Genomic DNA, 27,687 nt, shown 5'->3' on the forward strand with positions numbered 1-27,687 from the left:
TGTCCAGAATCAACCAGCTTTTTGCTGCCATGGTTCTATGGTGTAACTATTTTGCACTTCACTGCACACACACACACACACATCAACATTTTTCTCAACTAGGTATTCAACAAGTGTATCAACCACTTTGCAAACATTAATCTGTTTCTTTGTTGAAAGTTTTACTACACAAATGTCTATTATATACACACAGACAAAGCACATGATCGATTTTTACAGCATTGTTGCTCTTAGGCATGAGAACCAACAGTTTACTAATAGACACATGGGGTGTTTCGTTAGAATCTACACACAACTGGGCCAAATGATGTCAATCATGCGACGTTGTTGTTTTGACAACATTCATTTGATTCTTGAAATTTTGTAAACGTTTAACATCATCAGCGTTCATGTTATTAAAAAGTGTAAAATCATCCACACTATCGCCAATACAATTATACAACCTTTTTGAGTGATTTATGACCCTTGAGTGACATGTTTGATTGACAGGTCACCCCCACAACAGGGGCAAGTCTGGGCATATCCTACCCATCTCCACCCAACCACCCCCTTGATTTATGACATCTTTGAGTGACATGTTTGATTGACAGGCTATCCCCCACAAGGGGAGGTCTGGGGGTACGCCCCCCACAGTTCACATCCCCTGCCACACCACACCTGTTGGTGCATGACGCCTTGACGTCTATGTCACACAGTTTAGTCAATCAGACACGAGACATTTAAATATGTAGATGTTGTATATAGTATTTAAACCGACACTGCAGTTTATGTGGCTACAGCATTTTAAAATGTCTGCTGTGTGTGGATCAGGCTCTTTTTAGAGATTCAACAGTTACGCCAAGATTTAGTTCTAGTGGTGAAACCAATTTGTTTTTAGCGCCAAGGAAGAGACGGTATACCAAAGCATTTGGTCAAATACCTCGCGACCACTTTAGGGATGTTAAAGTTAATCTGTTTGATTCTCTGGCTTATGACGTTTGTGGGGTGGTCAAAGAGGATCACAGCCTACCCGAAAGTGCGTTAAAAGAAACACAACTCCACATCGTGGACACACAACATCAAGACAAGGCCAACATGCAGGCCAACGTGTTTGAGGATTTTCATCCAGCAGACCAGCCGGATGCCTGTGAGCGTGTGTGGTATAGAAACTACAGAGGTCCGTGCTTTGAATATACGGAGATCGGCACCGGTCGTAGGTTTGTGGACTACAGCTATGATGAATCAGCTATGGACAACACAGGACTGGACAATAGTATGTTGGCTCTTGGATATGTGAATATGGCCTCCCCATCGGATGAGCAAGTCGATGTTCCAGAAGACACAATCACACATGAGCAGCCCGATGATGTGGACAGCCGAGTGTGTACTACGGCGTTGAAACTGATAAAGTCTGCCGTTGTTGCAATCCTACAACACATCATAGATCGCAAGTTGAAGGAGATGTGTCTCGGTTGTGAGGTGAATCACCCCAGCCAGCGTCGACACACGTGTCTCTTTGAGCCGGATATCTTCTTTTTTGAAAAATACTATAAAGATATAACACAGTCACTGTTCATACCCGAGTTAAGAGAAGCCATAGCGGGTCTTCTAAAGTGTTTTGGAATACAGCTGGCTCTTCAAAAAGTGCAAGGATGTTCTGAAACCGTTGTCTGTGAATTGCGGAGCGAGCCGTACATTGTGGAAAAGCTGCAGGAGCTAAGGGGAAGTCTGGTTGATCAAACATCCGAACAATTCGTCTCTGACGCCGTTGACCATTGGGAAGGCGGTTCAAAGACTCGTAGTGCTGTTTAAGTCGAAAATGGGTCTGGCTTGTGTACGACAGAGTTTGTCAGAACGTGTGTACTACGAATTGACACATTTGTTGTATAATTGTATTGGCGATAGTGTGGATGATTTTACACTTTTTAATAACATGAACGCTGATGATGTTAAACGTTTACAAAATTTCAAGAATCAAATGAATGTTGTCAAAACAACAACGTCGCATGATTGACATCATTTGGCCCAGTTGTGTGTAGATTCTAACGAAACACCCCATGTGTCTATTAGTAAACTGTTGATTCTCATGCCTAAGAGCAACAATGCTGTAAAAATCGATCGGGGGGGGATAAAAGGGTGATTTAAACGCAAGCTTGACATCTCGTTGGTCGGTGTCGATTTCTGAGAATGTGAAACCTGAGAGCGTCACGTGGTCACATGCGGTCACACTTTCTGGTTTAGCATTTCAGTATCTTTATAATATAAAAACGCCGAAAGTATTGCTTTTAACAGCTTCTCAGAAAAGACAACAATTGTCACTTGCGAGAAGAAGCAAGGTGAAACTTGCAAAAATCAATTAGATAATGAAATGCTTACACGCATTTAGACTTTAGATAGCAGGTCGGACCAAATGCGTCGCACAGCAAAGCGCGTTTGAACTAATTAGTGGATTAATTTGTCCTAATTGTGTAGGCACAGGGCTTAAAATTAATATCAGACCACGGATTTTGCAGCAGTTTGTTTTAAGAGTGCAGTCTGTGTGAAAGATGGGTACCGCAAACCTGTATATACATATACGCGTCTTGGGACATGCAGGTTTACAAAAATAATACAGGTATGGGACAGGGTTGAGATAGAGACAGTTTTATATAATGACATTTAAATAATGTCAGTTTTACCCTACAGATTTTTCTTTAGTGGTAGAATGGACAAAATATTAATAAAAGTGAATGAATACAATGTTTTGTGACTAAAGGTTTTAAACTCATACCTATGTTATGTAAAAGTAAAAAATAAATACACCAATTAAACGTGAGGAGATGAACAGGTAGTGATATCCTATACATTTAATTTTATTGGTAAATGCAGGGTTGAGGCAGCAACAGGTATGACCATTTCTACCTTTAGTGAAGGTGTCTCTGCTATGATGACTGATATGGAGAGGTTGTGGCTGCAGAGCAGTCTTACTGTCAATGTAATGATGCTGATATGATCAGATCAGTCTTACTGTCAATGTAATGATGCTGATATGATCAGATCAGTCTTACTGTCAATGTAATGAAGCTGATATGATCAGGTCAGTCTTACTGTCAATGTAATGAAGCTGATATACTCAGAATATCAAAAGCAGAGGTTGTCGCATCTGACACGTCTGCCAGCGTGAAACACAAGTGCAAACCTGAGCACAGCTAAAAAGCTGAAAAGACATCATGAGGAAATGTGTGAGGGACATACATATGGAGCAGGGATGGATGACTAGGTTGTAAACAGGACTGGGGAACTATTGTGCAGGACAGACATACAACAATCTAAGGTAAAAGTTCTACAGGTTGCAGTGTGTGCGCTGTGATTGCGTTTTATTGAAGTTAAACTTAGTCATTACATTGCTCTGTTTTGCTGTTGTTTGTCCTTTTATTGTTGGGGATGCTCTAATGATATGATTAGATTGAGAGTAAGTAAACAGTTTTTTCTGATTTATAAAGTAATAAAGAGATATTCAGAATCTCAAAACAAGAATTTTGAACCTGACTTTATGCATTGTTTAGATTTCTGTTTTTGAAATAAATGCAAATTAACATATATTTAATTAGATAACGCCTAAGTTGCATATTTAAACATAACATTTCAGAAAACTTGTAATTCTCTTAATGTCAATAATCAATGTGGTAAGTTTCATAGTGATTGCTAGATGACATTTTTACCCTATTCACCTGTAGTGTCTTACCTTAAACCAAGAGAATGTTTGGCCGCAATCATCTCAGTTACATATTGTTTGGTGAAAGGTGTGTTTGGAGGGTTTGGTTAAATTTGACTAGATATGGAAAACTCAATAGAAAAACATGGAACGTGAGCTCATGTTCATGGTCAGGTTTCCTATGTAGAGTCACAGTAGAACGTGTGATTGATGATGGACTACATATTAAGGGACCAAAAGATAAAGATTTAACAGCACAAAATAGCAACTATCCAGATCTCGATGTTCTTCACTGCTCGACGGTAAACAGCTCACTTTTAGAGGTTGTAATGAGGGTAGAATCTACTAACAAGGGCAATTACAGAGAATATCCGTGTACGATGATGTCTTAACCACTCCAGTCATCCTCTGTTTTCTGGGATGTCCAACTACATTCAGAGTTATTTACAACTGTAGGCTCTGCTATTACAGCCTCTGGCCTTAATGAAATCAAAGATGAAGTTCCATCTGCTTACATTTTTGACTGGCGAGTAGATAAGACAACTGACATTTTCATGTCATGCACAACAGTCTGATAATTTGTTATGTAAATACCGCAGGCCCAAACTTAGTAATGATTTGTGGATGTTTTATATTTCAGAACGACAAAATGTCCAATCTGTCTTTGGTGTTTTAAAATAACAGATGCAGCACTTTGTGATGTAAAAATGTGATGTACATTGTGACTACTGTCATGGCTCCCGCTAAAGGACTTTAAGATAAAGTTAAAGAAATTGCCCCAGAAGCAATTTTTGTGAACTGCTATGCACATAGATTAAACTTGGTGTTAAACTGGTGCACAATTCATGCCTCGGTCCAGTGTTTTTTTTTTGCAACTTTCTATGGGTTTGTCACATTTATTGATAAACCCACATTTACTGTTAAAGGACGGCCTTTCATAAGTCTTCAGGAAGTTCCCTGAAACTCTGCTACACAGTGGAGCTTCACATAACGGATATTAAGCACTATGACCCAACATGTATCATAGGCTCCTGCAGACTTTAGAAAGGGTATGTTTTAAAAGAGTCGGGTGATTCCTGAGGAGATATTCCAACATTTGATAAAAAGTTATGGCAGTTTCTTTGATATAGGGAGACTGAAATCTGAGTTCCATGTTTTCAGAAAAAAACAGTGAATAAAACAATGTATTAATCTTTTACATATATTTACATTGTTTTAAGATTGTCATTATAAACTTGATAGTTTAACAAGTTCTCTACATAAAATTTTAAAAGAGGTAATTTTAATGTTTATACAGTGTGGTTTAACTCGGTTGAGAATGATTCTTCATTGGTTCATCAGAGTTTGTTAATTGTTTGAAGTACGCTACTTTGAAGTAGGCATATTTGTGTGTGCGCTGTTCTGTGTGACTAGGGGAGTGTGTGACTAGGGGGCGCGTGTGTGTGTGTGTCGCGGGCAGTGGACGGAGGTTTCCCTACAGCGTGAGTCAAGGTCATGTGCGAGTGCATCGGTATGTGTGTGTGTGTGTGTGTGTGTGTGTGTGTGTGTGTGTGTGTGTGTGTATGTGTGTGTGGGAAGACCTGAGTTAATTCATTGAGGGAAAGGTGACGAGGTCAACTCAGCGTGCCGAGGACCCTCAGAATGCATGTTGGCTCCTCAAGGAAACGTTCTCCCTCTCTCTCTTTAAATGCTCGCGCTCTAAACACACACCCCGGATTGGTGTGTTGAGAATGCCTCCTCATTGGTTCATCAGAGTTTTGTTAACTGTTTGAAGTTACTCAAAGTAAGCATATTTGTGTGCGCATGCGCGGTCTGTGTGACTAGGGGGTATGTATGTGTGTGTGTGTGTGTGTGTGCTGTTCTGTTCAGGGGAGTGGGTGTGTGTGTGTGACTAGGGGTGTGTGCGTTGTTCTGTTCAGGGGAGTGGGTGTGTGTGTGACTAGGGGTGTGTGTGCGCTGTTCTGCTCAGGGTGTGTGTGTGTGTGTGTGTGTCTGAGATCCTCCTGTTCTGTTCAGGGGAGTGGGTGTGTGACTAGGGGTGTGTGCGTTGTTCTGTTCAGGGTGTGTGTGTGTGTGTGTGTGTGTGTGTGTGTCTGAGATCCCTATCTTTTAGCGCTGATCTGTGTGACTAGGGTTTGTGCGCTGTTCTGTTCAGGGTGTGTGTGTTTGTGTGTGTGTGTCACAGGTGTCTAGGGTTATACGGCCCCGGAGAGTCAACATCAAAGAAGATCAAAATAATGTTGTAATTAACCTTATCAAGCAAAATTTCAAAGCACAACTTAATACTCTTTGGTCGTCTTGACGTGATTGATGTGATGATGATGTCATGAGTTGGGGAGGGGCGGAGGGGGAGTGTGGGGGGTGGAGGGTGGGGGGGGGGTGGAGGGGGGGGGTAAGGGGCGGGGTCAACTAGAGGTCAAAGTCGTAAATCACTTTTTGTCATAAGCCCCAATCTATATTATATGATGGGTTCCCCCACTAAGTCTTGGTTCCTCTCAAGGTTTCTTCCTCATGCTCACTGTCACCCTTGGCTTGCTCACTTGGGGCTTGGACTTGGACATTTGTAAAGCTGCTTTGTGACAACTGTTGTAAAAAGTACTATATAAATAAATTTTGATTCATTGATGGATTGAGTGTCCTAATATTCTCCCTGGACTAAATAGCCCGACTCTTCTTCAAAAAGCCTTGTGACATTGGAGTTTGCTGCTTCATTAGGTAGAGGAGTGGAGCATGACAAAAGAAGGACCTGTCAGTGTAGCTACTTGAAGGGATGGTACTGAATTTTTTAAAAAGGAAAACTATTGCAATGTAGAAAACATACCAAAGTCAATGAAGATTTTTTTATTCATTTGAACAAAAATGATTATACAGACATGAATCATGTTAATCAAATAGAGTAGTAATCACCAAAATGAGATCAAATAGAGTAGTAGTCACCAAAATGAGATCATCGTACACTGGGCATAGAGCTTCTCTTAATATAGCGCCTATATGGAAGGTTCCTGTTGATCACATATAATTAATAGGCTGCCATCTGTGTCAAAAAATAATAACAAAAGATTTCTGTTTCTGTTATTACAATATAAGAATATGTAAATGAAATATTGCTTCAAATACATGAAACAATAAAATGTAAAATGTGTACACATAAGTAGAATACATATAAACCCACACTGCTTCAATATGCTCACTCTTTAAACACACAAGTAGAATACATATAACCTTACATTGCTTCAATATATTCACTGTTTATGCACACGCATAAGCATAATTTCTTGTCACATATTCCATTTCAAATCTCAAATAAAATAACATGTCCAGAATCCAGAATGTTTTCTAACATTAACGGGTTACCACCTCAATTTTATGGTACTCTGTGAGATTTCACTTGGATGCGTTATACTTGTCAAGTATATCATCTGCAAAATCACAGATTTCCTTATATGGCATTGTCATTGTATTCGTTTTAGTCTCTGCAACTTCTAATGCATGATAACCAGCTTCAGCTACAAAGTGTATTTTGTGGGACTCTCCCTTTCCTTGTTCATGATTTCTTCATGACGATCATTGCAGCAGCCACTACAACCCCAGCACCAAGAAAAGCAGCCAGCAATGTGCTTGTTTCCATCCCCGATGTTTTTTCTGATAATGCAGTATGAACTCTCTGCTGTGCTTTTTCTTCCATGTTAATATCTAGAGCGTCTCTACTACCTTCACATAAAGTCTTATTCTCTGCATCTACAGCTTCATGTACAGCCTGTAACATCTCATTGGTGTAACACTCTCCTCCATTCTCCTTCACCATCTCCTCTATGGTGTTCAGTAGCTTCTCTACCTGAACCCTGTTACTCCTGTACCCATCCTGCTGCTCTTTCCAGTATTTATTATCAACAACATGAACACGACCTCCACATTTATTCACAAGATCCTGTAAGTCTGTACTCTCATTCACAAAGTCTTCAATAGTCTGACCCTCACAGAGTTGATCACCATGGGTGAAGAGGACCACTGCATATTTTAGAGCAGCATCTCCAAATGACTTTGTTATTTTTTTCACAGTTTCTCTCTCATGTTCTGTGTACTTTCCCACTTTGAGTACAATCACATATGCATGTGGTCCTGGTGCACACTCAATAATGCATTGTAATATAACATTAATTAAGTCATTGTCAGAGAGCTTGGTATCAAAAAACCCAGGGGTGTCAAAGACTATTATTTTCTTCTCATTAATTGATTTGGTCTTTGAGGAACATTTTTTAGTTAATGAGTTGGGTGAAGTTCCAGTATGAAATATTTTTTCGCAGAGTATCAAATTTCCACAGCTGCTTTTACCATCACCTGTTTTTCCAAGAAGCACAATCCTCCGTTCAGTCATGACTCCTATTAAGAGACAGAAGATCATTGATGGATAACAGTTTATCTTTCTCATATGATAGTAGTAGCTATATGAGTTAACATGATTAGAGTCTGAGTTGAGTTCAGGTAATTCAGCTGAAGTTAGTGTTACTGGTTGCATTTGATTCATCAAGCTTGGATGGTCATTCATAATATAATATAAAATTTACCTGTGTGTCTTTATTCCAGGGCAGTTTTATTTAATATACCAAGAGAGGCAGAATCCTGGAGACTCTGCACAAATAATCAAAAACAAAAATCAAGATCCTGTTCAAACAGTTGACATTAGTCACCCCAACCGTGAAAACTAGCAAAATACACTTTAACATAAGTATAAAAGGCTCAATATAGCGTGCCCAGTGCAGCATGAGAAAGGAGCATTGAACTTTGGCCCAGAGTGAGAAGCAAGTTTTCATAAATTTGCATTTTCTCTCACATTCACATTTCATTATACAGTACATTTTACAAGCTTGGATTTCTTTAGATATTTTCCATGATGATGATTAGATATTTTCCATGATGATGATCAAATATACAAGTGTCTACATAAAACCCCTAATAAAATACATGAATGCATTGAGGTTATTATTATCACAAAGGATTCATTGTGAAATCTAAAAAATATATCTCTCAAAAGGCAGGGTACATCATGGGCAGGTCGCCAGTTCACCACATGGCCAACACACACGCACACACTCACACCTACAGGCAATTTAGAGCCCGGAGTGCATGTCCGCAGTACCTGGAGTACCCGGAGAAAACCCACACAGGCACAGGGAGAACATGCACACTCCACACAAAGCAGCTCAGACCGCGAATCAAACCTGGCGATCTGGCCTTGCTGTGAGGCAACAGTGCTAACCACCACACCACCATGCCGCCCTCTCTCAGGAACTCTAAATTAATTTTAACTAGATTATTATTTTCATTTTTGTTTTGTATTGTGTAATTAAAATGATCCCAGACTGTCTTCTATGACAGGTTATTTTCATATGGTTGTTTTTCCTTCCAAACCAAAATGACCAGAACATTTTCTTACATAAATAATGGGCTGTTTGTTTGAAAAATATCATACAATGACGCAATAATACACTCGAGGTTCGTGCTATAACGGGTAATATCGGCACTGCTGTGCTGCGGTCGTAGGCACGAGGCCGCAGGCCGAGTGCCGTAGATCATCACAGCAGTGCCGATATTACCCGTTATAGCACGAACCTCGAGTGTATTATTGCGATTATACCACAGTTCCATTATCGCTGTTTATTGAAAGATTTTGAGTAAAAGAGGACGAGAAAATACGACCTGTTTGGTTAAAAACACTCCACCAGTTAAAATAGTTCCATTCAATGGCTCGCTGCTAAACTTACACAACACTGGAACAGCCTTACCCAATAAATATTATAGAGGTAAATATACACAAAAACAACTGTTGATAAAGTTGTATTTATTAAAAATAAAGTACAATTATTGACCATCCATGGCTGATTCGTTCAGGTATATGTTCAGTCCAGCTCTAAACCAACGAAGCTGCTGATGCCATATAACTCTCCCTTCACGTTTCTGACGGATCCATAAAAACGTCGTAAAAGCTGATTCATTTCATTTTTGTTGATAATACTAAAATCGACTGCAGTGTTGTTGCTCTTTAACCAGGATGTAAATACGTTAAGAGCCCAGGATGTTTGTTTAACGATATTAATTTCGTTTTTCTGCATTTCCAGCTCATCCAAATCATTATTTGTAAGCATGACAAACCTTGGAGGCTCATTGGAGGAATCAGGCTGGTCATTTATAACGTCATCCTCCAGTTTCAGATCGAAACAAATGGTTTCGAAGCCAATATATTTAATTAAATCCGTGTAATTCATTTTGATACTTTTGATACTTGTTTGTAGTTGCGCTGTTTGGCTTGTAAACGCCGCTTCGTTGCTAGGTTACCTGTATGTGGCGGAGTAATACATGGAGAGCTTCGGTTACAGTGCTATAACATGTAATATTGGCACTCCTAGATCGCTTCTCAGCCAATCACATTGTAGGGTCGGAACTAACTGTGGTATAATCTGAAGATAACATATGCTGTGTAGTTTAATAAATGGATTTGTATAGTTCTAGTGGTGGGAAAATATAAAGCCAATAAAGTCTACTTCCCTGTCTGTCAATCTTTTACTGCAAACAAAAACTGAACAGATTGTCAGTCTTTTCATAATATGTCTCCACTTACATTATGTTATTTTATAAATGTAGTGACTATGCACTAATCTACAGAAAACAGTGTCATTTTGCCTACCAGACTGGTAGGCAAAACAGCTTAACAGCAGTTAAGCATTTGAAAGTACATTGTACTACAATGGCTGCACTCTGAGAACAAGACAAAAATACTTTGGTACCTTCACTGTTGGCAGTCACTTCAGTCAAGCTGTTCAGTGTCTGTAGGTACTCCAGTTTCCCAAATGAGAGAACCCAGTCACCTCTGTATTTCTAAAATGAAAGAACAAATCAAGATCATATTCAAGCTGTCATGGAATTTCTGAAGATTAATCACACCTGAGGCCTCTCTATAAAAAGATATTTTAAAGGTTATTATACGTAAAGGTGTTAATCAGAAGGAAAATAATTTCTTGTGTACAGGAAGGGGCTACATCTCACTCACAGAGTGTCTGAGAGAAGCCCAGAGGTCACTCACACGCAAACACTTAAAACCCTCCCTCACTCACACACAACTATATACCACTCCCTCACTCAAACACAACCTTATACCCCTCCTCCCTCACTCACACACACACCTTTAAACGCCTCCCTTGCACTCCGTGGAAGCTAATTTGTTTATGGAGTGACTGAACTAGGCCTAATTTGGCGAGCACACCCCTCAACTGGTTATCTTGGGTAATTTTCTACTTAGGGCTGGGAGATAGTAAATTAGACCTTATTGTATAGAGACATTCAGTCATGAAATAGAGCATAGAGTCATCCCTAAATTAACACAATTTCCATCACAGAAGCCAGTTATTGCTGGTCCTCTGTTTCATATGTATATGAGATTACAGATTTTATCCATTGCTAAAACACAAAACTCTGTTGTCTGAATCAAAATCTCAGTGGTAAACTCATTTAAAAAGTGTCATCCATTTGGCAGAACCACATTTCACCTAGTTAGTCACAACAGGTTCAACCTTTTGTCAGAACCTTAAGCACTTTTCACTTATTAAGACATAATTTGCAAATGTAATTTCACCCACTAAAACACATATTGCACTGTGATGTACTTGGTTTGCATAATGGTAAGTACAGGTAGTAAAAGTGAAACTCAAATAAAGCACTTTTCTTACAATTTATGCACAGCCACTAAATTGATCACACATATGACAAATGATATGAAGAAACTTGGCATTGAATGAAGAGTGGGAAGCCAGATACATACAGGAGATACATGTAGGTAGGCAGCTAAACATTAGAGCTGCTATGTGGATGCACAGACCCATGGTATCTGTGTGAGGTCAAAACTCAATATCGCTGTACACACAGTCAATATTCTACTCTAACTAACGTGTTTATAGTCACTTTCATATTTGATATCTATCCAGTTGGTTTCGGTTGCAGAGACTGTCAAATGATTTGACCCATCTTTTAGATAAAGAGTTTTTATTATTGTAAAAATATATAACAAACAGGCTCACAAAAAGACAAGCTAAAGATAGCAATGGTATGAAGGAAACAAATAAAGTACATACCACAGAAGCTGAAAGACAGTTCTACATACAGTCATGATTAACAGAAAACAAAGGGTTTTATTACACATGGGAAAACAAATGACTAACCAAAAACAGGTGACAAAAATACCAATGGGTGTGGGACTAAATGAGAGTACTGTATGTGAACATGGAAACCAAAGCAAAACATGCATGTGGATAATGAAAACACAGAAGCTGCTGACGGAAGCGGCTGGCAGGGGGGCCTCTGTCACATGACAGCAATATAAAATGTATGTATTACAATACAATAAAATACACAATGCATGCAATATATATATCAGTTTTCTTTCTATTGGTTTCAGTTTCTGTTTCTCTTCTTCTATCCATCCTCAAATTACCCTCAATGAACAGACCAGTATTTGTTACTTTTGCATTGGTCCCTAAAGTATAAAAAGTGGTTGATGATGCCTCAGATATCAATGGTTATGTCAGGAACAGCACATGATCGCCGTGTGATGCGTTTCACCTGCCGCTCATCGCCCCTCCCCTTTCGCACTATTTAAGCTTCCTCCTCTATCTTCCGGGTTGCAAAGTATTGTTGGCATGCCATCTACCAAGCGTTATCTCCCCCTGATTGCTCTCCTGTGTTTTGACCTCTGCTCTCGTTCCAGACCTCGTCCCCAACCTAGCCCTCTTGTACCTCCAGCCATCTGTCTACCCGGCGTGAACTCGGACCGTCCTGACTACGACAACCGCACTCACACACTGCACACACCCTGCAGAGTTATTCACCTGTGCGAGTACTCCGTCTTCATTCAAAAAATAAAAACATCAGTAGGCCTACTCCGCAACTGGATCCGTGTCTTCCTGGTTGAATCGTTACAGGTTACATGATCATTGTAGAACTTATCAAGAAATAAAAAAAACAAAGTACAGATATGATTGACAGGTGGGGTCAGAGTCTCCAAATATTTTAATGAAATAAATGAAAATTAAACTGCAATCTACACTAAAGAGAACAAAGAAGCATGCATACTCATAAATAACCAACAAGGTCAGGATAAAACAGTGTTATAAAAGACAGAAAACAAAGACAGAGAAAGAGATGAACATGCACCACATAAGTGAAATCGTGGTGAATGTGAAACAAAACCAACATTAAACACCATTTACAAAGCTGAACTGCATGAGAGTTCCTGTATCTTTTTTCTTCCTCTAGATTTTTTTACATAATCTGAACAATTATGACTGACAATGTGACACGGTGAGTTACAAAGTATGAAACCACCACGTGAAAACACTGAGAAAGGGTGGACCCAAGTGCTCCTCGCATAAGGAGTAGCAACAGTAAATGCTGAAGATCGAAAGAGGCAGACAGACACAGAGAAAAGGGAAAAAAATCAGGTACAGGGGCATAATGACACGGAAAGCAACAAACGACAGCAGGGCAACACGAAACCGAGAAACACATTAACGGTCAGACATCCAAAACAACCGACAACCAGACTGGGGAAATACAGGGACTATATGAACACTGAACTAAACTAGGAACAGGTGGGGACGATGATGACAGGGGCGTGGCGGACAATCAGGGAATCTCGGAGACAACGAGCGGGGCAGGGTAAACAGGCACGGAACACAGACACGAGGGAACCCAGAGTGGCAGCTACGAGAGGGGGCGTTGCCCTACGTGACAAGTGTCTAGAATTCCAGAGACTGGGACCGCTGGTAGCAGACATGTGGACTCGAGTCACATGACTTGGACTCGAGTCCGACTCGAGTCACTAAACTGATGACTCGTGACTTGACTCGACAACATCACTGAAGACTTGTGACTTGACTTAGACTTTACCTTTACTGACTTGGACTTGGAATCGGACTTGAGCTTTAAGACTTGAAAAGACTTGAAATCCTTATTTTAACTAGGCTGACCAGATTTGGGTTTCTGAAAGTGAGGACACCTTTTACGAATTTATTTTTTAGCGGCGTGTGTTGATAGTTGACGGGGGGGGGGGGGGGGTTAGATTAGATTGGATCAGATTGGCTACCATGTATGTGAATCAAAATACAACCGTCAGTGCAGATGGACGATAACATGTCATTCATACACTACTTTTTAATGTCATGCGATCTACCCACACTTACTTCGCAAAATCCCGGACGATTTTGAAATTCCCCCCGGACATTTTTTTAGGTCTCAAAAGTAGGATATGTCTGGGAAAAAGAGGACGTCTGGTCACCCTAATTTTAACATAATAAATAAGAAATATAGAATCACATAACTGGATCATTTTGTATTAAATGGTGCTGTAAAATGTGAACTGCTCAGCTCAGTTTATCCGTAACCTAGCTACAGGTGAAGTTCTGCAGCCGATCGGGGGAGGGGGAGGGGGGGCAGCAGCGTTGAATTTGTGCGAAGAGGACAAGCAACATGCTCCCAAAAATTATCCTGTTCAATTATAAAGATTATGCTGTTGTGAATAAAAGAAGAACTGCGACATGCAAGACATGTGGAGTCAGAATAAGAGATGGAGATGCAACCACTTCAAACTTTGTTCGACATTTGAGGCTGCACAAACAAAAGCAAGTCTCTGCTATGTACATTTAACATAATGCTAAACGGTTAGCTAGCTAGCTGGGATGTGATAACTCAGGGGTCGAAAATGAACTTTTACAAGGGTCCACATGAGCAACTTGACTTGTGTGAGCGGTCCGCACCAACGATAATTCGAAAGCGGGGATCGGGGGACGGGCGGACGAAAGTCACTGAGGGGGGAGGGGGGGGGGGGGGGGTAGGTGACGACGACAATTGCGACGACATCTCACTCAAGTGAGCCGAAACACTCAAATGCCTAACGTTAGTTAGTCTGATTAACTTAATATACTACTAATCAACTGCATCAATTGTGTTAAATATTGAAATTACATCTGGTGACTTCACTAGGACTTGAAGTTTAAGACTTGGGACTTGACTCGAGACTCGCTTGTATTGACTTGGGACTTGACTCGAGACTTGATTGTATTGACTTGGGACTTGACTCGAGACTTGATTTTGATGACTTGAGACTTACTTGTTACTTGCAACTTAGTGACTTGTTCACATGTCTGGCTGGTAGTGAGATGTGGAAAAAGCAGGTTTGAATGATTTAGCTCCAGTGGATGCCTTCATTCACGACCTGTGAATGAAGCTGCAGTTGAGTTGTAACTGAATTTAGTAAAGAACATTTATTAAGAAATGTTTGGCTTGTGACCCATCTTGCTATACAACCAAAGCTTGTCTTCTAAAAGTTGCAGTAAATGCCAAATGTTTAAATGGTAGCACATGAAGTCTGTCATTGTTCTATTAGATTGACCCTTTAGGGAGAGGAGTGGAACATTACCAAAGAAGAACCTGTCAGTTTGGGCTACTTTTTAATTTTTTAATACATTTAAATAACAATTATTATATAGACATTAATCATGCTAATCAAATAGAGTAGCAATCAATATGGCATTATTAGTGCATTAATTATAGTTTCTGCAACTTCTACTGCATGATCACCTATAATTCCTCCTGTTACTGCTGCAACTCTAAGTGTAATTGCTGGGACTGTCCCTTTCCCTTCTCATGACTTCTTCTGGACAATAATCACAGTGAGCAACTCCAGCCCCAGCTCCAAAAAGTGCACCCAGAAATACCCCTGTACCTATCACCAGTGTTGGGGAGTAACGAATTACATGTAACGACGTTACGTAATTTAATTACAAAAAAAGTGTAACTGTAATTCATTACAGTTACAATGAGAAAATATGTAATTCAGTTACAGTTACTTCTGGAAAAATTAAGAATTACAATTTTAGTTACATTTTTAAAATATAAACAAAAACCTTTGCGAAATATTTAATGATATTTTTATTGCTTTGCGCCCTGTATCGCCGTTTCCCGCTTGTTTCTGTGTTGGAGCAGCAAGCGCGCGGTTCAGTTTCAGCTCAAGCAGCAATAATGACAGACGCCTTGAAGCACTGGACATTTAAGGAGCATTTCTTTTCGCTACGTGTTGTAAATAAATGTGAACCATGTGCTACCATCGGCAACTATTTGTGATTATGCCAAGCCTTTGTGTAAATTTCGGAGTTTGGAGGTTTATTTCCAATCAGAAGGCAACCAGTATTGAGGTTGTAAGCGAGCTAACAGCAAGGTATGCTGACTGTCAAAATGGTTTCCATAGTTCCATAGTTCGCTACCTGCTGGGCTAGCAACTACCATTCACTTGAATGTGTTTGTCCTTTAGCATGCTAGCTTGATTTACAGGCTAACCAAATTAGCTGTTTAAAGTCTTAAACAGGTATTCGTTGGAATCATACATGACTATTATAGACAATGACAGACGGTATCAAATGAATATTTATGACTGTTTGGTGTTGGAAAACCATTTGTCGATGTCTATGACACAACCTAGCCTACCCAATTGGTATCATTGGACCTATCTTAGACCTACCGTTCAACAAGCAATACATTTAAATTAAATTTGTATGAAGTAGTGAAATGCAGTTTGGTATCTAATCAAGTGCAACACGTGCAGATTGTATAGAATGCAGTATTTAGAGATACAATGCAGTTATTTACAGCTAGTGTAAGTAAAGATGGTTAATAGATATATACAGAGTAGATAAATTACCTAGGGAAATGCATGTGTGTGTAATGTATGGCAGTACAATGCACAGGGCAAAGAAAAATATATGGTATAAATAAATGTGATAAATACAGATGGAATCATACAGATAATATACAGATTATCCTATACCACTGTGCTATACAGATGTGAATTGAAGAGGAACACTGTACAGATTTTGTGTGGATGGTAAGGTATGGATAAAGGGGAAGGAAAGAATGGTCTTTGGGAAGAGTTCAATAAGGTGACCACTGTGGGAAAGAAGTGGTTTCTGAACCTGCAAACTGAAAACTGTAGAACCTGGGGGAGGAGCAGAAAAGAGTATGGCCCGATGACAGGAGTCTGAGAATCTTACATGCCTGGTGCAGGCATCTCTTCTTGTGGATCTCCTGTGATTGCCTGTCAGCAATTCCCTCTCAGCTTAGTCCTCTTAAGTTTCACACTGTCAGTTCTCAAAAAATTAAATGTTGATCATGGGTCAATACACATTTAAACCTTAAAGTAATCAAAAAGTAATCCAAAAGTAATTAGTTACATTACTTTTCAAAAGTAATCAGAAAAGTTACACTACAATTACATTTTAAACAAGGTAACTTGTAACTGTAACGAATTACTTTTTTAAAGTAACTTACCTAACACTGCCTATCACCACTAACTTTTCTGACAGTTTGGTATAAACTCTCTGCTTTGCTTGTTCTCTCATGTTAATATCTGGAACCCCTGTAGCTTCTTCACATAAAGTCTTATACTCTACATCTACAGCTTCATGTACAGCCTGTAACATCTCATTGGTGTAACACTCTCCTCCATTCTCCTCCACCATCTCCTCTATGGTGTTCAGTAGTTTCTCTACCTGAACCCTGTTACTCCTGTACCCATCCTGCTGCTCATTCCAGTACTTATTATCAACCACATGAACACAACCTCCACATTTATTGACAAGATCCTGTAACTCTGTGTTCTTCTTCACAAAGTCTTCAATAGTCTGACCCTCACAGAGTTGCTCACCAAAGGTGAAGAGGACCACTGCATATTTTAGAGCATCATCTCCAAATGACTTTGTTATTTGTTCCACAGTTTCTCTCTCATGTTCTGTGTACCTTCCCACTTTGAGTACAATCACCAATGCATGTGGTCCTGGTGCACACTCAGTAATGCATTGTAATATTTCATTAGGTTGGAGTGTTGGTGTTACTCTCACTCCAAGATTGCTCCGGTGCTGCTCCACATTGACCCGCATCAACCCTTAGGAACACAGAGACTAAATACCACGAAACAAACATGGAACAGCTGCGACAAGGGGGTGTGGCTACCAAAATGAAGACTGATAACACAAGGAGGCAGGACTATTGAAGCCAACCGTCCCCCTTCAGCCCCAGCCTGCACCCTGACAGCTTTAAGCAATGCGTTAGCACCTTTCTTAAAATCAGAATTCATTCTCCTAGGTCAGGGGTGCTCACAGTTTTCAGCTTGCGAGCTACTTATAAGATGACCAAGTCAGAAAGATCTACCGGGGTGGCGGCGAACGTAATTTGTTGAGCGGAAGGGGGGGGGGGGGGGGGGGGGGGGGGGGGGGGTTGGCGAACGTAATATGTTGAGCGGGTTGGGGTGGCGAACGTAATTTGTTGAGTGGATTGCAGATTGGCTACCGTGAATGTCAATCAAAATACAACCGTCAGAGCAGATGTGCGATTCATCTACTACTATTTTATGTGACGCGATCTACGCACATTCCTTCGCGATCGACCGACACTTCCTTCGCGATCGACCGGTCGATCGCGATCGACGTAATGAGCACCCCTGTCCTAGGTGATCTCAACTGGGATATGCTTAAAACTCCTGACAGAGTTTGGATGCAATTTGATGTTTTAAATTTACATCAACTGATTTCTCTTCCAACCAGACATGATCCCAAAAACATCGAAAAAGCTACTTTAATTGACATTATACTTACAAATTGCCCTTATAATGATCAGATTGGTGTATTCTGTGGTGATATCACTGACCACTGCTTTACCGCATGCGTTCGAACAAATAGTGTCTCAAAAAAATCTGCTCAGATCAGCTATAAACGCAACCTGAAAAATTTTAACTCACAAGCTTTTCTGCATGACTTATCTATTTTAAATTGGTATAGAGTTGACTTGATTCCCTCAGTAAATGATGCCTGGAGTCTATTTTATAATATGTTTAGTGCTGTCGTTAACAAACATGCACCTTTTAAGCAAACAAGAATAAAAATGAGACACAGCCCCTGGTTTTGTCACGAACTAGCCGAGCTTTTACATAAAAAAATGCCGCTTGGCGCAAGGCACGCATATCCAAGGCTGCTGCTGACTACTTAGCTTTTAAAAGACTCAGGAATAAGGCTACACAAGCAGTTCACAAAGCAAAAATGGATTATTTTAAAGAAGAGTTTTCCCTCAGTGGCCGTGATCCAATAAAATTCTGGAAAACAATACGTGACCTCAGTCACTCAGTTTAAATGGTCTCATTATTTCTGACAAAGTGTGAATGGTTAACATTATAATCCAACATTTTATAAATCCTGGTCTTTTCTCTGATGCTGCTAAGTTTTCTTGCAGCCTAAGTAGTTCAGATACTGGTTTGTCCCCCAAGTTATCCAAGTCATAAATGCTTCTTCAAGTTCTTTAACCGTTAGTCAGAATTTCACTCTGAAACTGGTTTCAGTAGATGAGGTGTTGGATGAGTTACTGAAATTGGACAGTAATAAACCAGCTGGATCTGATGAGTTGGCCCCGTTCTTTATTAAGATAGGAGCTTCAGTAATTGCAAAACCAATTGCAGATCTTTCTAATCTGTCTTTATGTACTGCAAACTTTACACAAGCATGGAAAACAGCTCTGGTACACCCTCTTTTTAAAGGAGGAGATCAGACAGACCTCAATTGCTATAGGCCAATCTCTATATTACTGTGCTTATCAAAGGTGTTGGAGAGGCTTGTTAACAGACAATTGATCAAATGTCTGGAGACTAATAATATTCTGTCTGAGTTTCAGTCAGGTTTTAGATCTGGATACGGCAGTGTCTCCGCCACGCTTAAAATTCTCAATGATATTATCTCTGCTTTAGATAACAAACAGTATTGCGCAGCAGTTTTTATAGACTTGGCAAAAGCTTTTGATAGTGTCAGTCACTCAATTCTTCTAGATAAGTTGGGCTGCATTGGTTTCACAGAACACTCTTTAGCATGGTTTTCTAGCTATCTTACAGACAAAGTACAGCATGTTAAATCTGACAACTTGTTGTCTGAGCTGTTGGGTGTGTTCAAGGGTATTCCTCAGGGTTCAATTCTTGGCCCTACATTATTTTCTATTTATCTGAATGATATTGCTTCCATCACCACAGATTCATGTATACACCTTTATGCTGATGACACGGTTCTTTACGCAATAGGTCCATCTCCAGGGACCGTAACCAATACACTACAAAAAAGCTTTTTTAGTATACAAGTTTTTTTCTACTTTACAGTTACAGATTAACATAAAAAAACCAAGTTCATGTGGTTTAGTAAGAAGCAATCTGCTTCTCTACCAGACTAAAACATAACTTGTGAGGGCACGAAAATATGCCAGGTCACAGAATATAAATACCTAGGCATTTGGTTAGATAGCACTCTATCATTTGCCACACATATCACTAAATTACAGTCAAAAATGAGGTCTAAAATTGGTCTCCTTTACAGAATGCGTTCTTGTTTAACCCGCTCAGCCAAAGTGACATTAGTGCAAATGACTATTCTGCCCATGTTTGATTATGGTGATATCATATACAAGTCTGCTAGCAAAAATCTTCAAAAACTAGATGTTCTTTATCATTCTGCTATTCAATTTGCCATAAATGCACCTTTTAAAACTCATCATTATTCCCTTTATGCATCTTTAAATTGGCCATCATTACACATCCATCGTACCACTCACTGGTATAAGTTTATTTATAAGACCCTCCTTGGTTTGTCACCTCTCTATCTATGTAACTTATTAAAATTGTCGTCCACTGCTTATAATACTCGTTCGGCTCAACTCATTACACTGGAAATCCCTAAAACAAACACAGTATTTGGTTCATCGTCATTTCAATCTGCGGCTGCCAGAGACTGGAATTCCCTGCAAAAAACTTTACAGATTAGTATTTTTATATCCATGTCCACTTTTAAAAAGGTTATCACGAATGTTCTTGCTGAATGTTGTAACTGTAGTGTTCAAGACATTCTATAATGTTATATAATATTTATTGTTTGTTTTATAGTGTTGTCTGTTTGTGTTGTATGTTCTTCAAGAGGCTGTGCCTCTTGCCAGGCTGCCATTACAAATAAGAAGTTGTTCTTAATGATTTGCCTGGTTAAATAAAGGTCAAATAAAATAAAACAATAGCTGCTGGTCTTCTGTTTCATATTTATGTGAAACCACACCTAATTCACATTAGCTACTCCTCCCTCCATTAAAAAGTGAAAATATGTTTTGTTGAAGCACAAAAGTACATAGCTGCGATTGTTTCAGTCCATGACAATGTGTAAAGGATTCAAACCAAATTAACACGTTTGTAGTTGCATTGATACATTTTATGTAGGCTATCTAGTTGGTTGCAGAGATTTTAAAATTATTTGATCCATCTTTCAGATAAACAATTTTATTATTGTAAAAATAAAATTACAATAATTATAAAAAAAATTGTAAAGGCAGGGCCCACCATCTACCCCCCAAAAAATTCCAAGGATATTCCCCCCCACCCCCTGATGCTGAAGGTGTTGAGCGATTGCGAGGGGGATGCAAGTACTGAGTAGAGCAAGATTTATCAAGGGCAAATCCAGTATTGTCACTAGAACAGTTGAGGGAGAGTTAGAACAAAAATATAATAATCAGGCTAAAGATAACAACAACAAACTAAAGATAGCAACAACGAGACAAAGAAAACATAATGAACATACCATAGAAGCTGAAAGACAGTCAGATGTACAATGACCACAATTAACAGAAAACAAAAAGGGAAAACTCTAATAATGGGTGTGTGACTAGATGAGAAGGCATGAACATGGGAACCAAACTAAACAGCATGTGGAGAATGAAAAGAGAAAAAAACCAAAGTACAGATATGATTCACAGGTGGGGTGGAGTCTCCAACTGAAGAGTTTAATGAAATGAATGAAAATTAAACTGAAAATTGTGCTAAAGAGCACAAAAGTGGCTAACATGCTCATAAATGACCAAAGAAGTCATACTAGAACACAGTTTAATTAAAGACAGAACATAAAGACAGATCACACATATGGTGCAGAGAACAAGATGAACATGCACCAGCAGACGTGCAATGAAGGGCGGGCGCTAGACGCAGGAACCCAATGTTCTCCAGGGTTGCTGACCCACAGACGCAAAAGCAGGTGGCCATCACAGCTTAAGCCTGATATTTGCTTTATTTACATTACCATTTGGTATCAGTGTTTAATTTTATTGTTTCTCCAATCTTTCTCAAATCAGCCGTAATTAGTCCTCCATCAGATTGTCCCACAACAATTTCTCTGTTATACTTCTCATATTTTCTTAACACACACACTGAAAAAAATAAAGCATTGGCTCAATGTAATAAAATTGAATTAATCAATCACACGAACTTTTTTCATTGACTCAATCTAAAAAACTAAATTCATTTAGTCATGATGAAGTTAAATTATACATTTAAACAATAGTATAATTTAAACAATATATATATGCATTATAGCATAATGTGTATGAATTTCTCTCTCCTGTAAGGGGGACATGTCCTGACCACCAGACAATTTGCCATTTTAGGAGGCCTATGTCTAGTGGCCACAGGGCCGGCGCCACGGGGGGGCGAAAGGGGGCGTCGCCCCCTCAATGTAAATAATAAGACCCATTTATTTTACAGCAATCGCTACATGGCGCCCCCTCGCCCGCTCAACAATTGTTACACGCCACCCCCCCCCCCCCCGCTCAACAACTTACGTTCACCCCCCCGGCTCAAAAACTTACGTTCGCTACCCCGAAATTTTCTGACGCCCCCCCCACTGTATATGTTCTGGCGCTGGCCCTGAGGGGCCATGATTACATTGACTACTCCATAACTATTGCAATGTAGAAAACATACTAAAGTGAATTAATATTCTTTTTATTCATTTGAAAATAAAATGTTTATGCAGACATCCAAGCATGTTAATAGAGTAGTAATCAAAACACAGTAAGCAACCAGTAACCAAAATGAGATCATCATACACTGAACAAAGAGCTTTTCTTTAATATAGCACCTATAATATGAAAGGTTACTGTTTATCATATTACCATCTGTTTCGAAAAATAAATATGAAAGATTTCTGTTTCTGTTGATTACAATATAAGAATATGAGGTAACAAAAACTAATATAAAGTACACAACACACTAAGCAGAACCATAAGAGACCAAATAACGATAAGAACCTAATGGGAAGACAGACAAACTAATGAACACATATACTTACAGGGATTCCAAATGCAGGCATAACGCAAAGTAAATTCACGCTAGGGAACACCTAAGAATAAACAAGGGAGCTAGGCAGAATAAACAGGGAGAAGAGAGACCGTCAAACTTAGAACAGAAATGGCAGGCAATAAATGACAAACAAGACTGTCATGCCTACACAGCAGAGGTGTCAATTCCAGGTTCAGAAAGTAAAAGTCCTCACCAGGATTTTACTCAAGCTTGCTAGATTTTATAATTAGTGCAATCCAGGTAAAATTAGTGGAATCAACACAATCCAGGAAGCCTGAGCCAAATCCTGGTGAGGACTTTTACTTTCTGAACCTGGAATTATTAATAATAATAATAATAATAATAATAATAAGTTAAACTTATATAGCACCTTTCTAGAATCCAAGAATTGACACCTCTGCTACACAGCAACAAGAAACTGGGTTTAGTACATGCAAAGACTGACAAGGACTATGGAAAAGTAAGTTTAAATACATGAAAAAAATAAACATAAAATTTAAAAATATATGATATATAGCTATGTAGGGAAACAAGACTCAGGTGAACCAAATGACTAAAAGAGGGGCGGGACAGAGGATACAAAGGAATGGAAAACAGGTTTCCTTTTTTATCTTTAATTGCTTTTAATGTTTTTTTTTATTATTTACTTATTCTTTAAAGCACTTTGAGTTGCATGTATGTATGAAAGGTGCTATAAAAATAAAGATTATTATTATTATTGTTATATAATTATACTGACCCTGCATTTACTTGGTATTGGATCGATACCAAAATTCCCGGTATTGCTCACCTCTTCGCACTGTGCTTCAGCATCCGCTGATCCCGCTTCGTCAGTTTACATGACCTTCCACTTCGTGGCTTGTCACGCTACAGCCCGAACCCCTCCCTTCGGGCGTGTGTTAATGTTGTCTGTGTCTTTATATGTACATCCGTGGGTGTGGCTGGGTGTGTGTGTGTGTGTTCACTTGTCTCGTTAGACTAATGTGTTTCACGCGGTGCTTGTTAGGCTACATGTATATAGTTTGTGTGTTCATGTCGTTTGGTGCTCGTCTTTAATGTGAAATTGTTGTGTGTTGTACTGTGTCAAACCTTGTTGATTGCTGTTTCAAACACGCCATGAGCGTGTTCTGAGTCAAGCCAAATAAACGTAGCCTATTTGTGAACGCACCTCGTCTTCGCATCCTCGACTCCCTCGCACCCGTTACATGGCTGAGTTGCTGTCATTCCCAAACACTTCTATTTTCTTGTAATAATACAGCTGACAGTTGACTGTGGAATATTTATGAGTGTGGAAATTTCACGACTGGATTTGTGGCACAGGTGGCATCCTATCACAGTTCCACGCTGGAAATGTCTGAGCTCCTGAGAGAGACCCATTCTTTCACAGATGTTTGTAACACCCTCCCTTTTAACCTGATCATTGTCTGAATTACCCAGTATTAACAATATACAATTTAACCAGTGTAATTGTGTTGCATTGTAACATTTGAAGAAATGTAATCATAAACAGAGCAAATACACTGGTTAAATTGTATATTGTTAATTTAAATTAAAAATTTCATTTCACAGAAGTACCAGTATTCTTTCTTCCAGCCAAGCCTTAAAAAGCTTTATCTGGAAAGAACAAAAAAAATAAAAACTTGCCTTTATACATAAGCACGACATCAGTTTCCACTCCTACGCAGACGACACTCAACTATATCAACCCGATGATTTAGGTGTAATCAGTAAAATTGAGAAGTGTGTAGAAGAGATAAAACATTGGATGGCGTGTAACTTTCTAGCACTAAATCCGGATAAAACAGAGCTAATAATAGTTGGGTCTAGGGCAGCGAGAGACAAGATACGTAATGTAGCATTGAATCTACATACTTTTACTATAACCCCCAGCGCAGAGGTAACGAACTTAGGCATCACAATAGACCCAGATCTCTCGTTCAATGCACACATTAATAATATAACTAGGGTAGCGTTCTTTCACTTATGCAACATTGCTAAAATTAGCCAAAAGAGTCTGGCCGTAAATCTCTCCTCTCAGGCCACCTCCTCTCTGAGACCGATCTCATCTCTGAGACCAGGAAATGACGACTCGCTGTCACGTGATTGCATAAGAAATTAAGCATGGCAGATCACGAGATCACTCCTCTGCGTGCGCCCCCTACTACAGAAATAGTGCACTATATTGTAAATATAATGGTAAATTGTAAATATGGTAAATAGTACAATATTTCTGTGATAGGGAGCAATTTTGAATGCAGCGATGGGTTATATTATATTTAGTGGCGTGCCATTAACGGCGTTAACACCGATAACGGCCGACCACTACTTAAATTTAACTCGCTTGCAGACCGTTTTTATCTGTATGCATATATATATATATATATATATATATATATATATATATATATATATATATATTAAATGTTAAATTTAATTAGTTGTCGGCCATTATCGGCATTATCGACGTTATCGGCCCTAATTATATTATATATATATTTTTAGCAAACATCACATGCAGTATGCAAAAGTTTGGACACCTCTTGCCAAACGGAGTTTAATTTATTATATATAATATTATGAATAATATTATAATTATTATTTATATATAAATATTTATTTGCAAATGTTTTCATATAACTATTATATAACCATGTGTAGGAATAGCGAGTTTAAATCATTCTTGCTTTCACTCATATATATATATTTCATTTTAAAAAGGAAAAATAATACTACACATTTTAAACTGAACGGAGTAGAAAGATCGTAACCATTTTTGACAGTGGCATTTAAGCACGTTAAACACATCCTATGGAGAAAATCACAAATAGATTTTAATTTTAATTTAAGCAGCAGTGAAAGATATTTTTTAGACAACTACACTTGCTATATACAGAACTGTCAAATTTGTTTAATGCCTATGTTATGTGTTTGATTAAGTAAATGCAAGAAACCCAAATTTAACTCAGTAACAGATTAAGCAATAAAGACCAGGGAAATAATAAAAGCAAACTTGATTAGTGAATTATTTACAAAAAATATTATTTAGAATCAAAACAAAGATTTCAAAGTCAATAAAACAAATAAAAGCTTACACTGAATTGTTTGTGAAGATCTCAAACTTAATGTATAAAACTATTGTGATATCTGCTTGTTCAAATCAAGCTCATTAAAAATTAAGCAGCTTCATGCTCCAATTGGCCTGCTGTCAAGTAACCTTTGTTAAAAGTCGAACGCTAGACACTCACTGGAATATAAATACACCCGTTATATTCCAGTGCAATACCGCCCCACGCCAGTAGCTGGCGATCAAGATAAAACAGGACCTCCTCCCTGGGACCTCAATAGGTCCCACAGATGAGGTAAGCGCCAGAGGTGAGATTTACACCCGGTGTCTATTTGCACCCGGGTACAAGTAGCATTTGCCACACAGTGAGGCTATTTTCACCCCTTAATTTAAAAAAATAAAGCAAACCGATCTGCGCATGTCTACTAATGAATGCGCGAGAGCGAAAAGGCGCAAATTCAAAGGAACTGATGGGAAACAGACAGTAGGACATGGTAAGCAGAATTTGGTTAATAGTTATGTATAAAGGTCCATCACTCAATTTAACTCTACATTTTAAGATATATATTTAAGAAATAGTGTGAGAATTATTATCCAACGAACACTGTTGACTGAACACTGATATATTTTTGATTTTTGATATATTTTATGTTCACAGACAATGAAGAAATCACTTCTAAAACTGTCACGTTGAGGACCCCGGCCCCTCCCTTTTGGGCGTGTGTTTACGTCATCTACATCTACTCGTCTGCGGATCTCCGTGGGTGCGGTTACGTCCTGTGATAATCCATCTCACCTGTGGATCGTCTCGTCATCACTTGGGGTTTATGTGATTTGTCTATTTAATGTGCGTTCGCACAGTGTCCTGTGCTCATCGTTGTCTGAGTCATACATTTGTGAGTGTCACTGGGTGTTTTTCATGCGCTTAACGCGCTATCCGGATGTGTGTCCGTGTGTGTTATTAAACGTGACGTCTGCTGCAACCGAGGACTCGTGTCTCGTCCTTCGCCCTGCCCGCACGTCAGAGAACGACGAGCCGACATTGACACACTATGCCAGGCTACACCACCTGGCCGAAGAAGGGCAAGCGGCATCATCAAGCGTCTTCCTCCCCCCAGCGCCGCGAAGCCACGCCGACGCTGGAGCGGCTGGAGCAAGACCCGGTGTGCGCTTTCCAGCTGGCTTCGGCTTGGATGATCCCCGACCCCGAAATAGCGGAAATGCTCCGCGAGGGGGCAGTGAGGATATGGAGGGAGCGAAACCCTCCTCCTTCCCGCGCCCTCTCGCCTCTGAGGGTGGGCGCTTGCGTGATAGGCGCCACCACATCGACCCCAGAGAGCGAGTTTTGGGGAGGAGGACTCCAGGGTTGCCAACTTTTGACGTTCGCTTGGCGAGTGTATTTTGTTGAGCGGGGGGGTGGGGGGGGGGGGGGGGGGTGGGGTGGCGAACGTATTGAATCATATATGTGGATCTGAGGTAAATAGTAACGTATTGAATAGTAACGTATTGAATAGTAACGTATTGAATCATATATGTGGATCTGAGGTAAATAAACTGGATATTTTTTTTCGGCGTGAGATATCGGAAGTGTGGCGTGAGAGCGTGTGAAAACGGTCAAATGCGTGTGTCTCACGCTCAATGCGTGAGAGTTGGCAACCCTGGGACTCGGAGGAAGAGGACTACCCTCCTTCTGTGAGTTCCGCACCACCGTAG

At 39.5% G+C, this 27,687-nt stretch overlaps 2 protein-coding genes and 1 long non-coding RNA gene across 3 annotated transcripts; all 3 read right to left on the minus strand.

Moving 5' to 3' along the window:
- Positions 1-6,736: 6,736 nt before the first annotated feature.
- LOC143475578 (GTPase IMAP family member 4-like) lies at positions 6,737-10,583 on the minus strand. The gene is made up of 3 exons (XM_076973456.1): positions 10,456-10,583; positions 8,239-8,302; positions 6,737-8,053 (listed from the first exon to the last, which is right to left on the minus strand). Exon 3 carries the CDS (start codon positions 8,046-8,048, stop codon positions 7,218-7,220), a length of 831 nt encoding a protein of 276 aa, XP_076829571.1. The 5' UTR covers positions 8,049-8,053; positions 8,239-8,302; positions 10,456-10,583; the 3' UTR covers positions 6,737-7,217.
- A 6,454-nt stretch (positions 10,584-17,037) lies between these two features.
- On the minus strand, positions 17,038-17,649 carry LOC143475462 (GTPase IMAP family member 9-like). The gene has a single exon (XM_076973316.1). It carries the CDS (start codon positions 17,647-17,649, stop codon positions 17,038-17,040), a length of 612 nt encoding a protein of 203 aa, XP_076829431.1.
- Positions 17,650-21,894: 4,245 nt separating this feature from the next.
- LOC143475354 (uncharacterized) lies at positions 21,895-23,786 on the minus strand. The gene is made up of 3 exons (XR_013121003.1): positions 23,701-23,786; positions 22,900-22,969; positions 21,895-21,979 (listed from the first exon to the last, which is right to left on the minus strand). It is a non-coding gene; the product is annotated as an uncharacterized LOC143475354 (long non-coding RNA).
- Positions 23,787-27,687: the final 3,901 nt, after the last annotated feature.

Source organism: Brachyhypopomus gauderio, chromosome 14 (genome assembly GCF_052324685.1).
Source record: "Brachyhypopomus gauderio isolate BG-103 chromosome 14, BGAUD_0.2, whole genome shotgun sequence".
NCBI lineage: Eukaryota > Metazoa > Chordata > Actinopteri > Gymnotiformes > Hypopomidae > Brachyhypopomus > Brachyhypopomus gauderio.

Bases quoted from the DNA above. Each gene is read 5' to 3' on its own strand.
- LOC143475578 (XM_076973456.1), bottom strand. From the start codon at position 8,048: ATGACTGAACGGAGGATTGTGCTTCTTGGAAAAACAGGTGATGGTAAA.
- LOC143475462 (XM_076973316.1), bottom strand. From the start codon at position 17,649: ATGCGGGTCAATGTGGAGCAGCACCGGAGCAATCTTGGAGTGAGAGTA.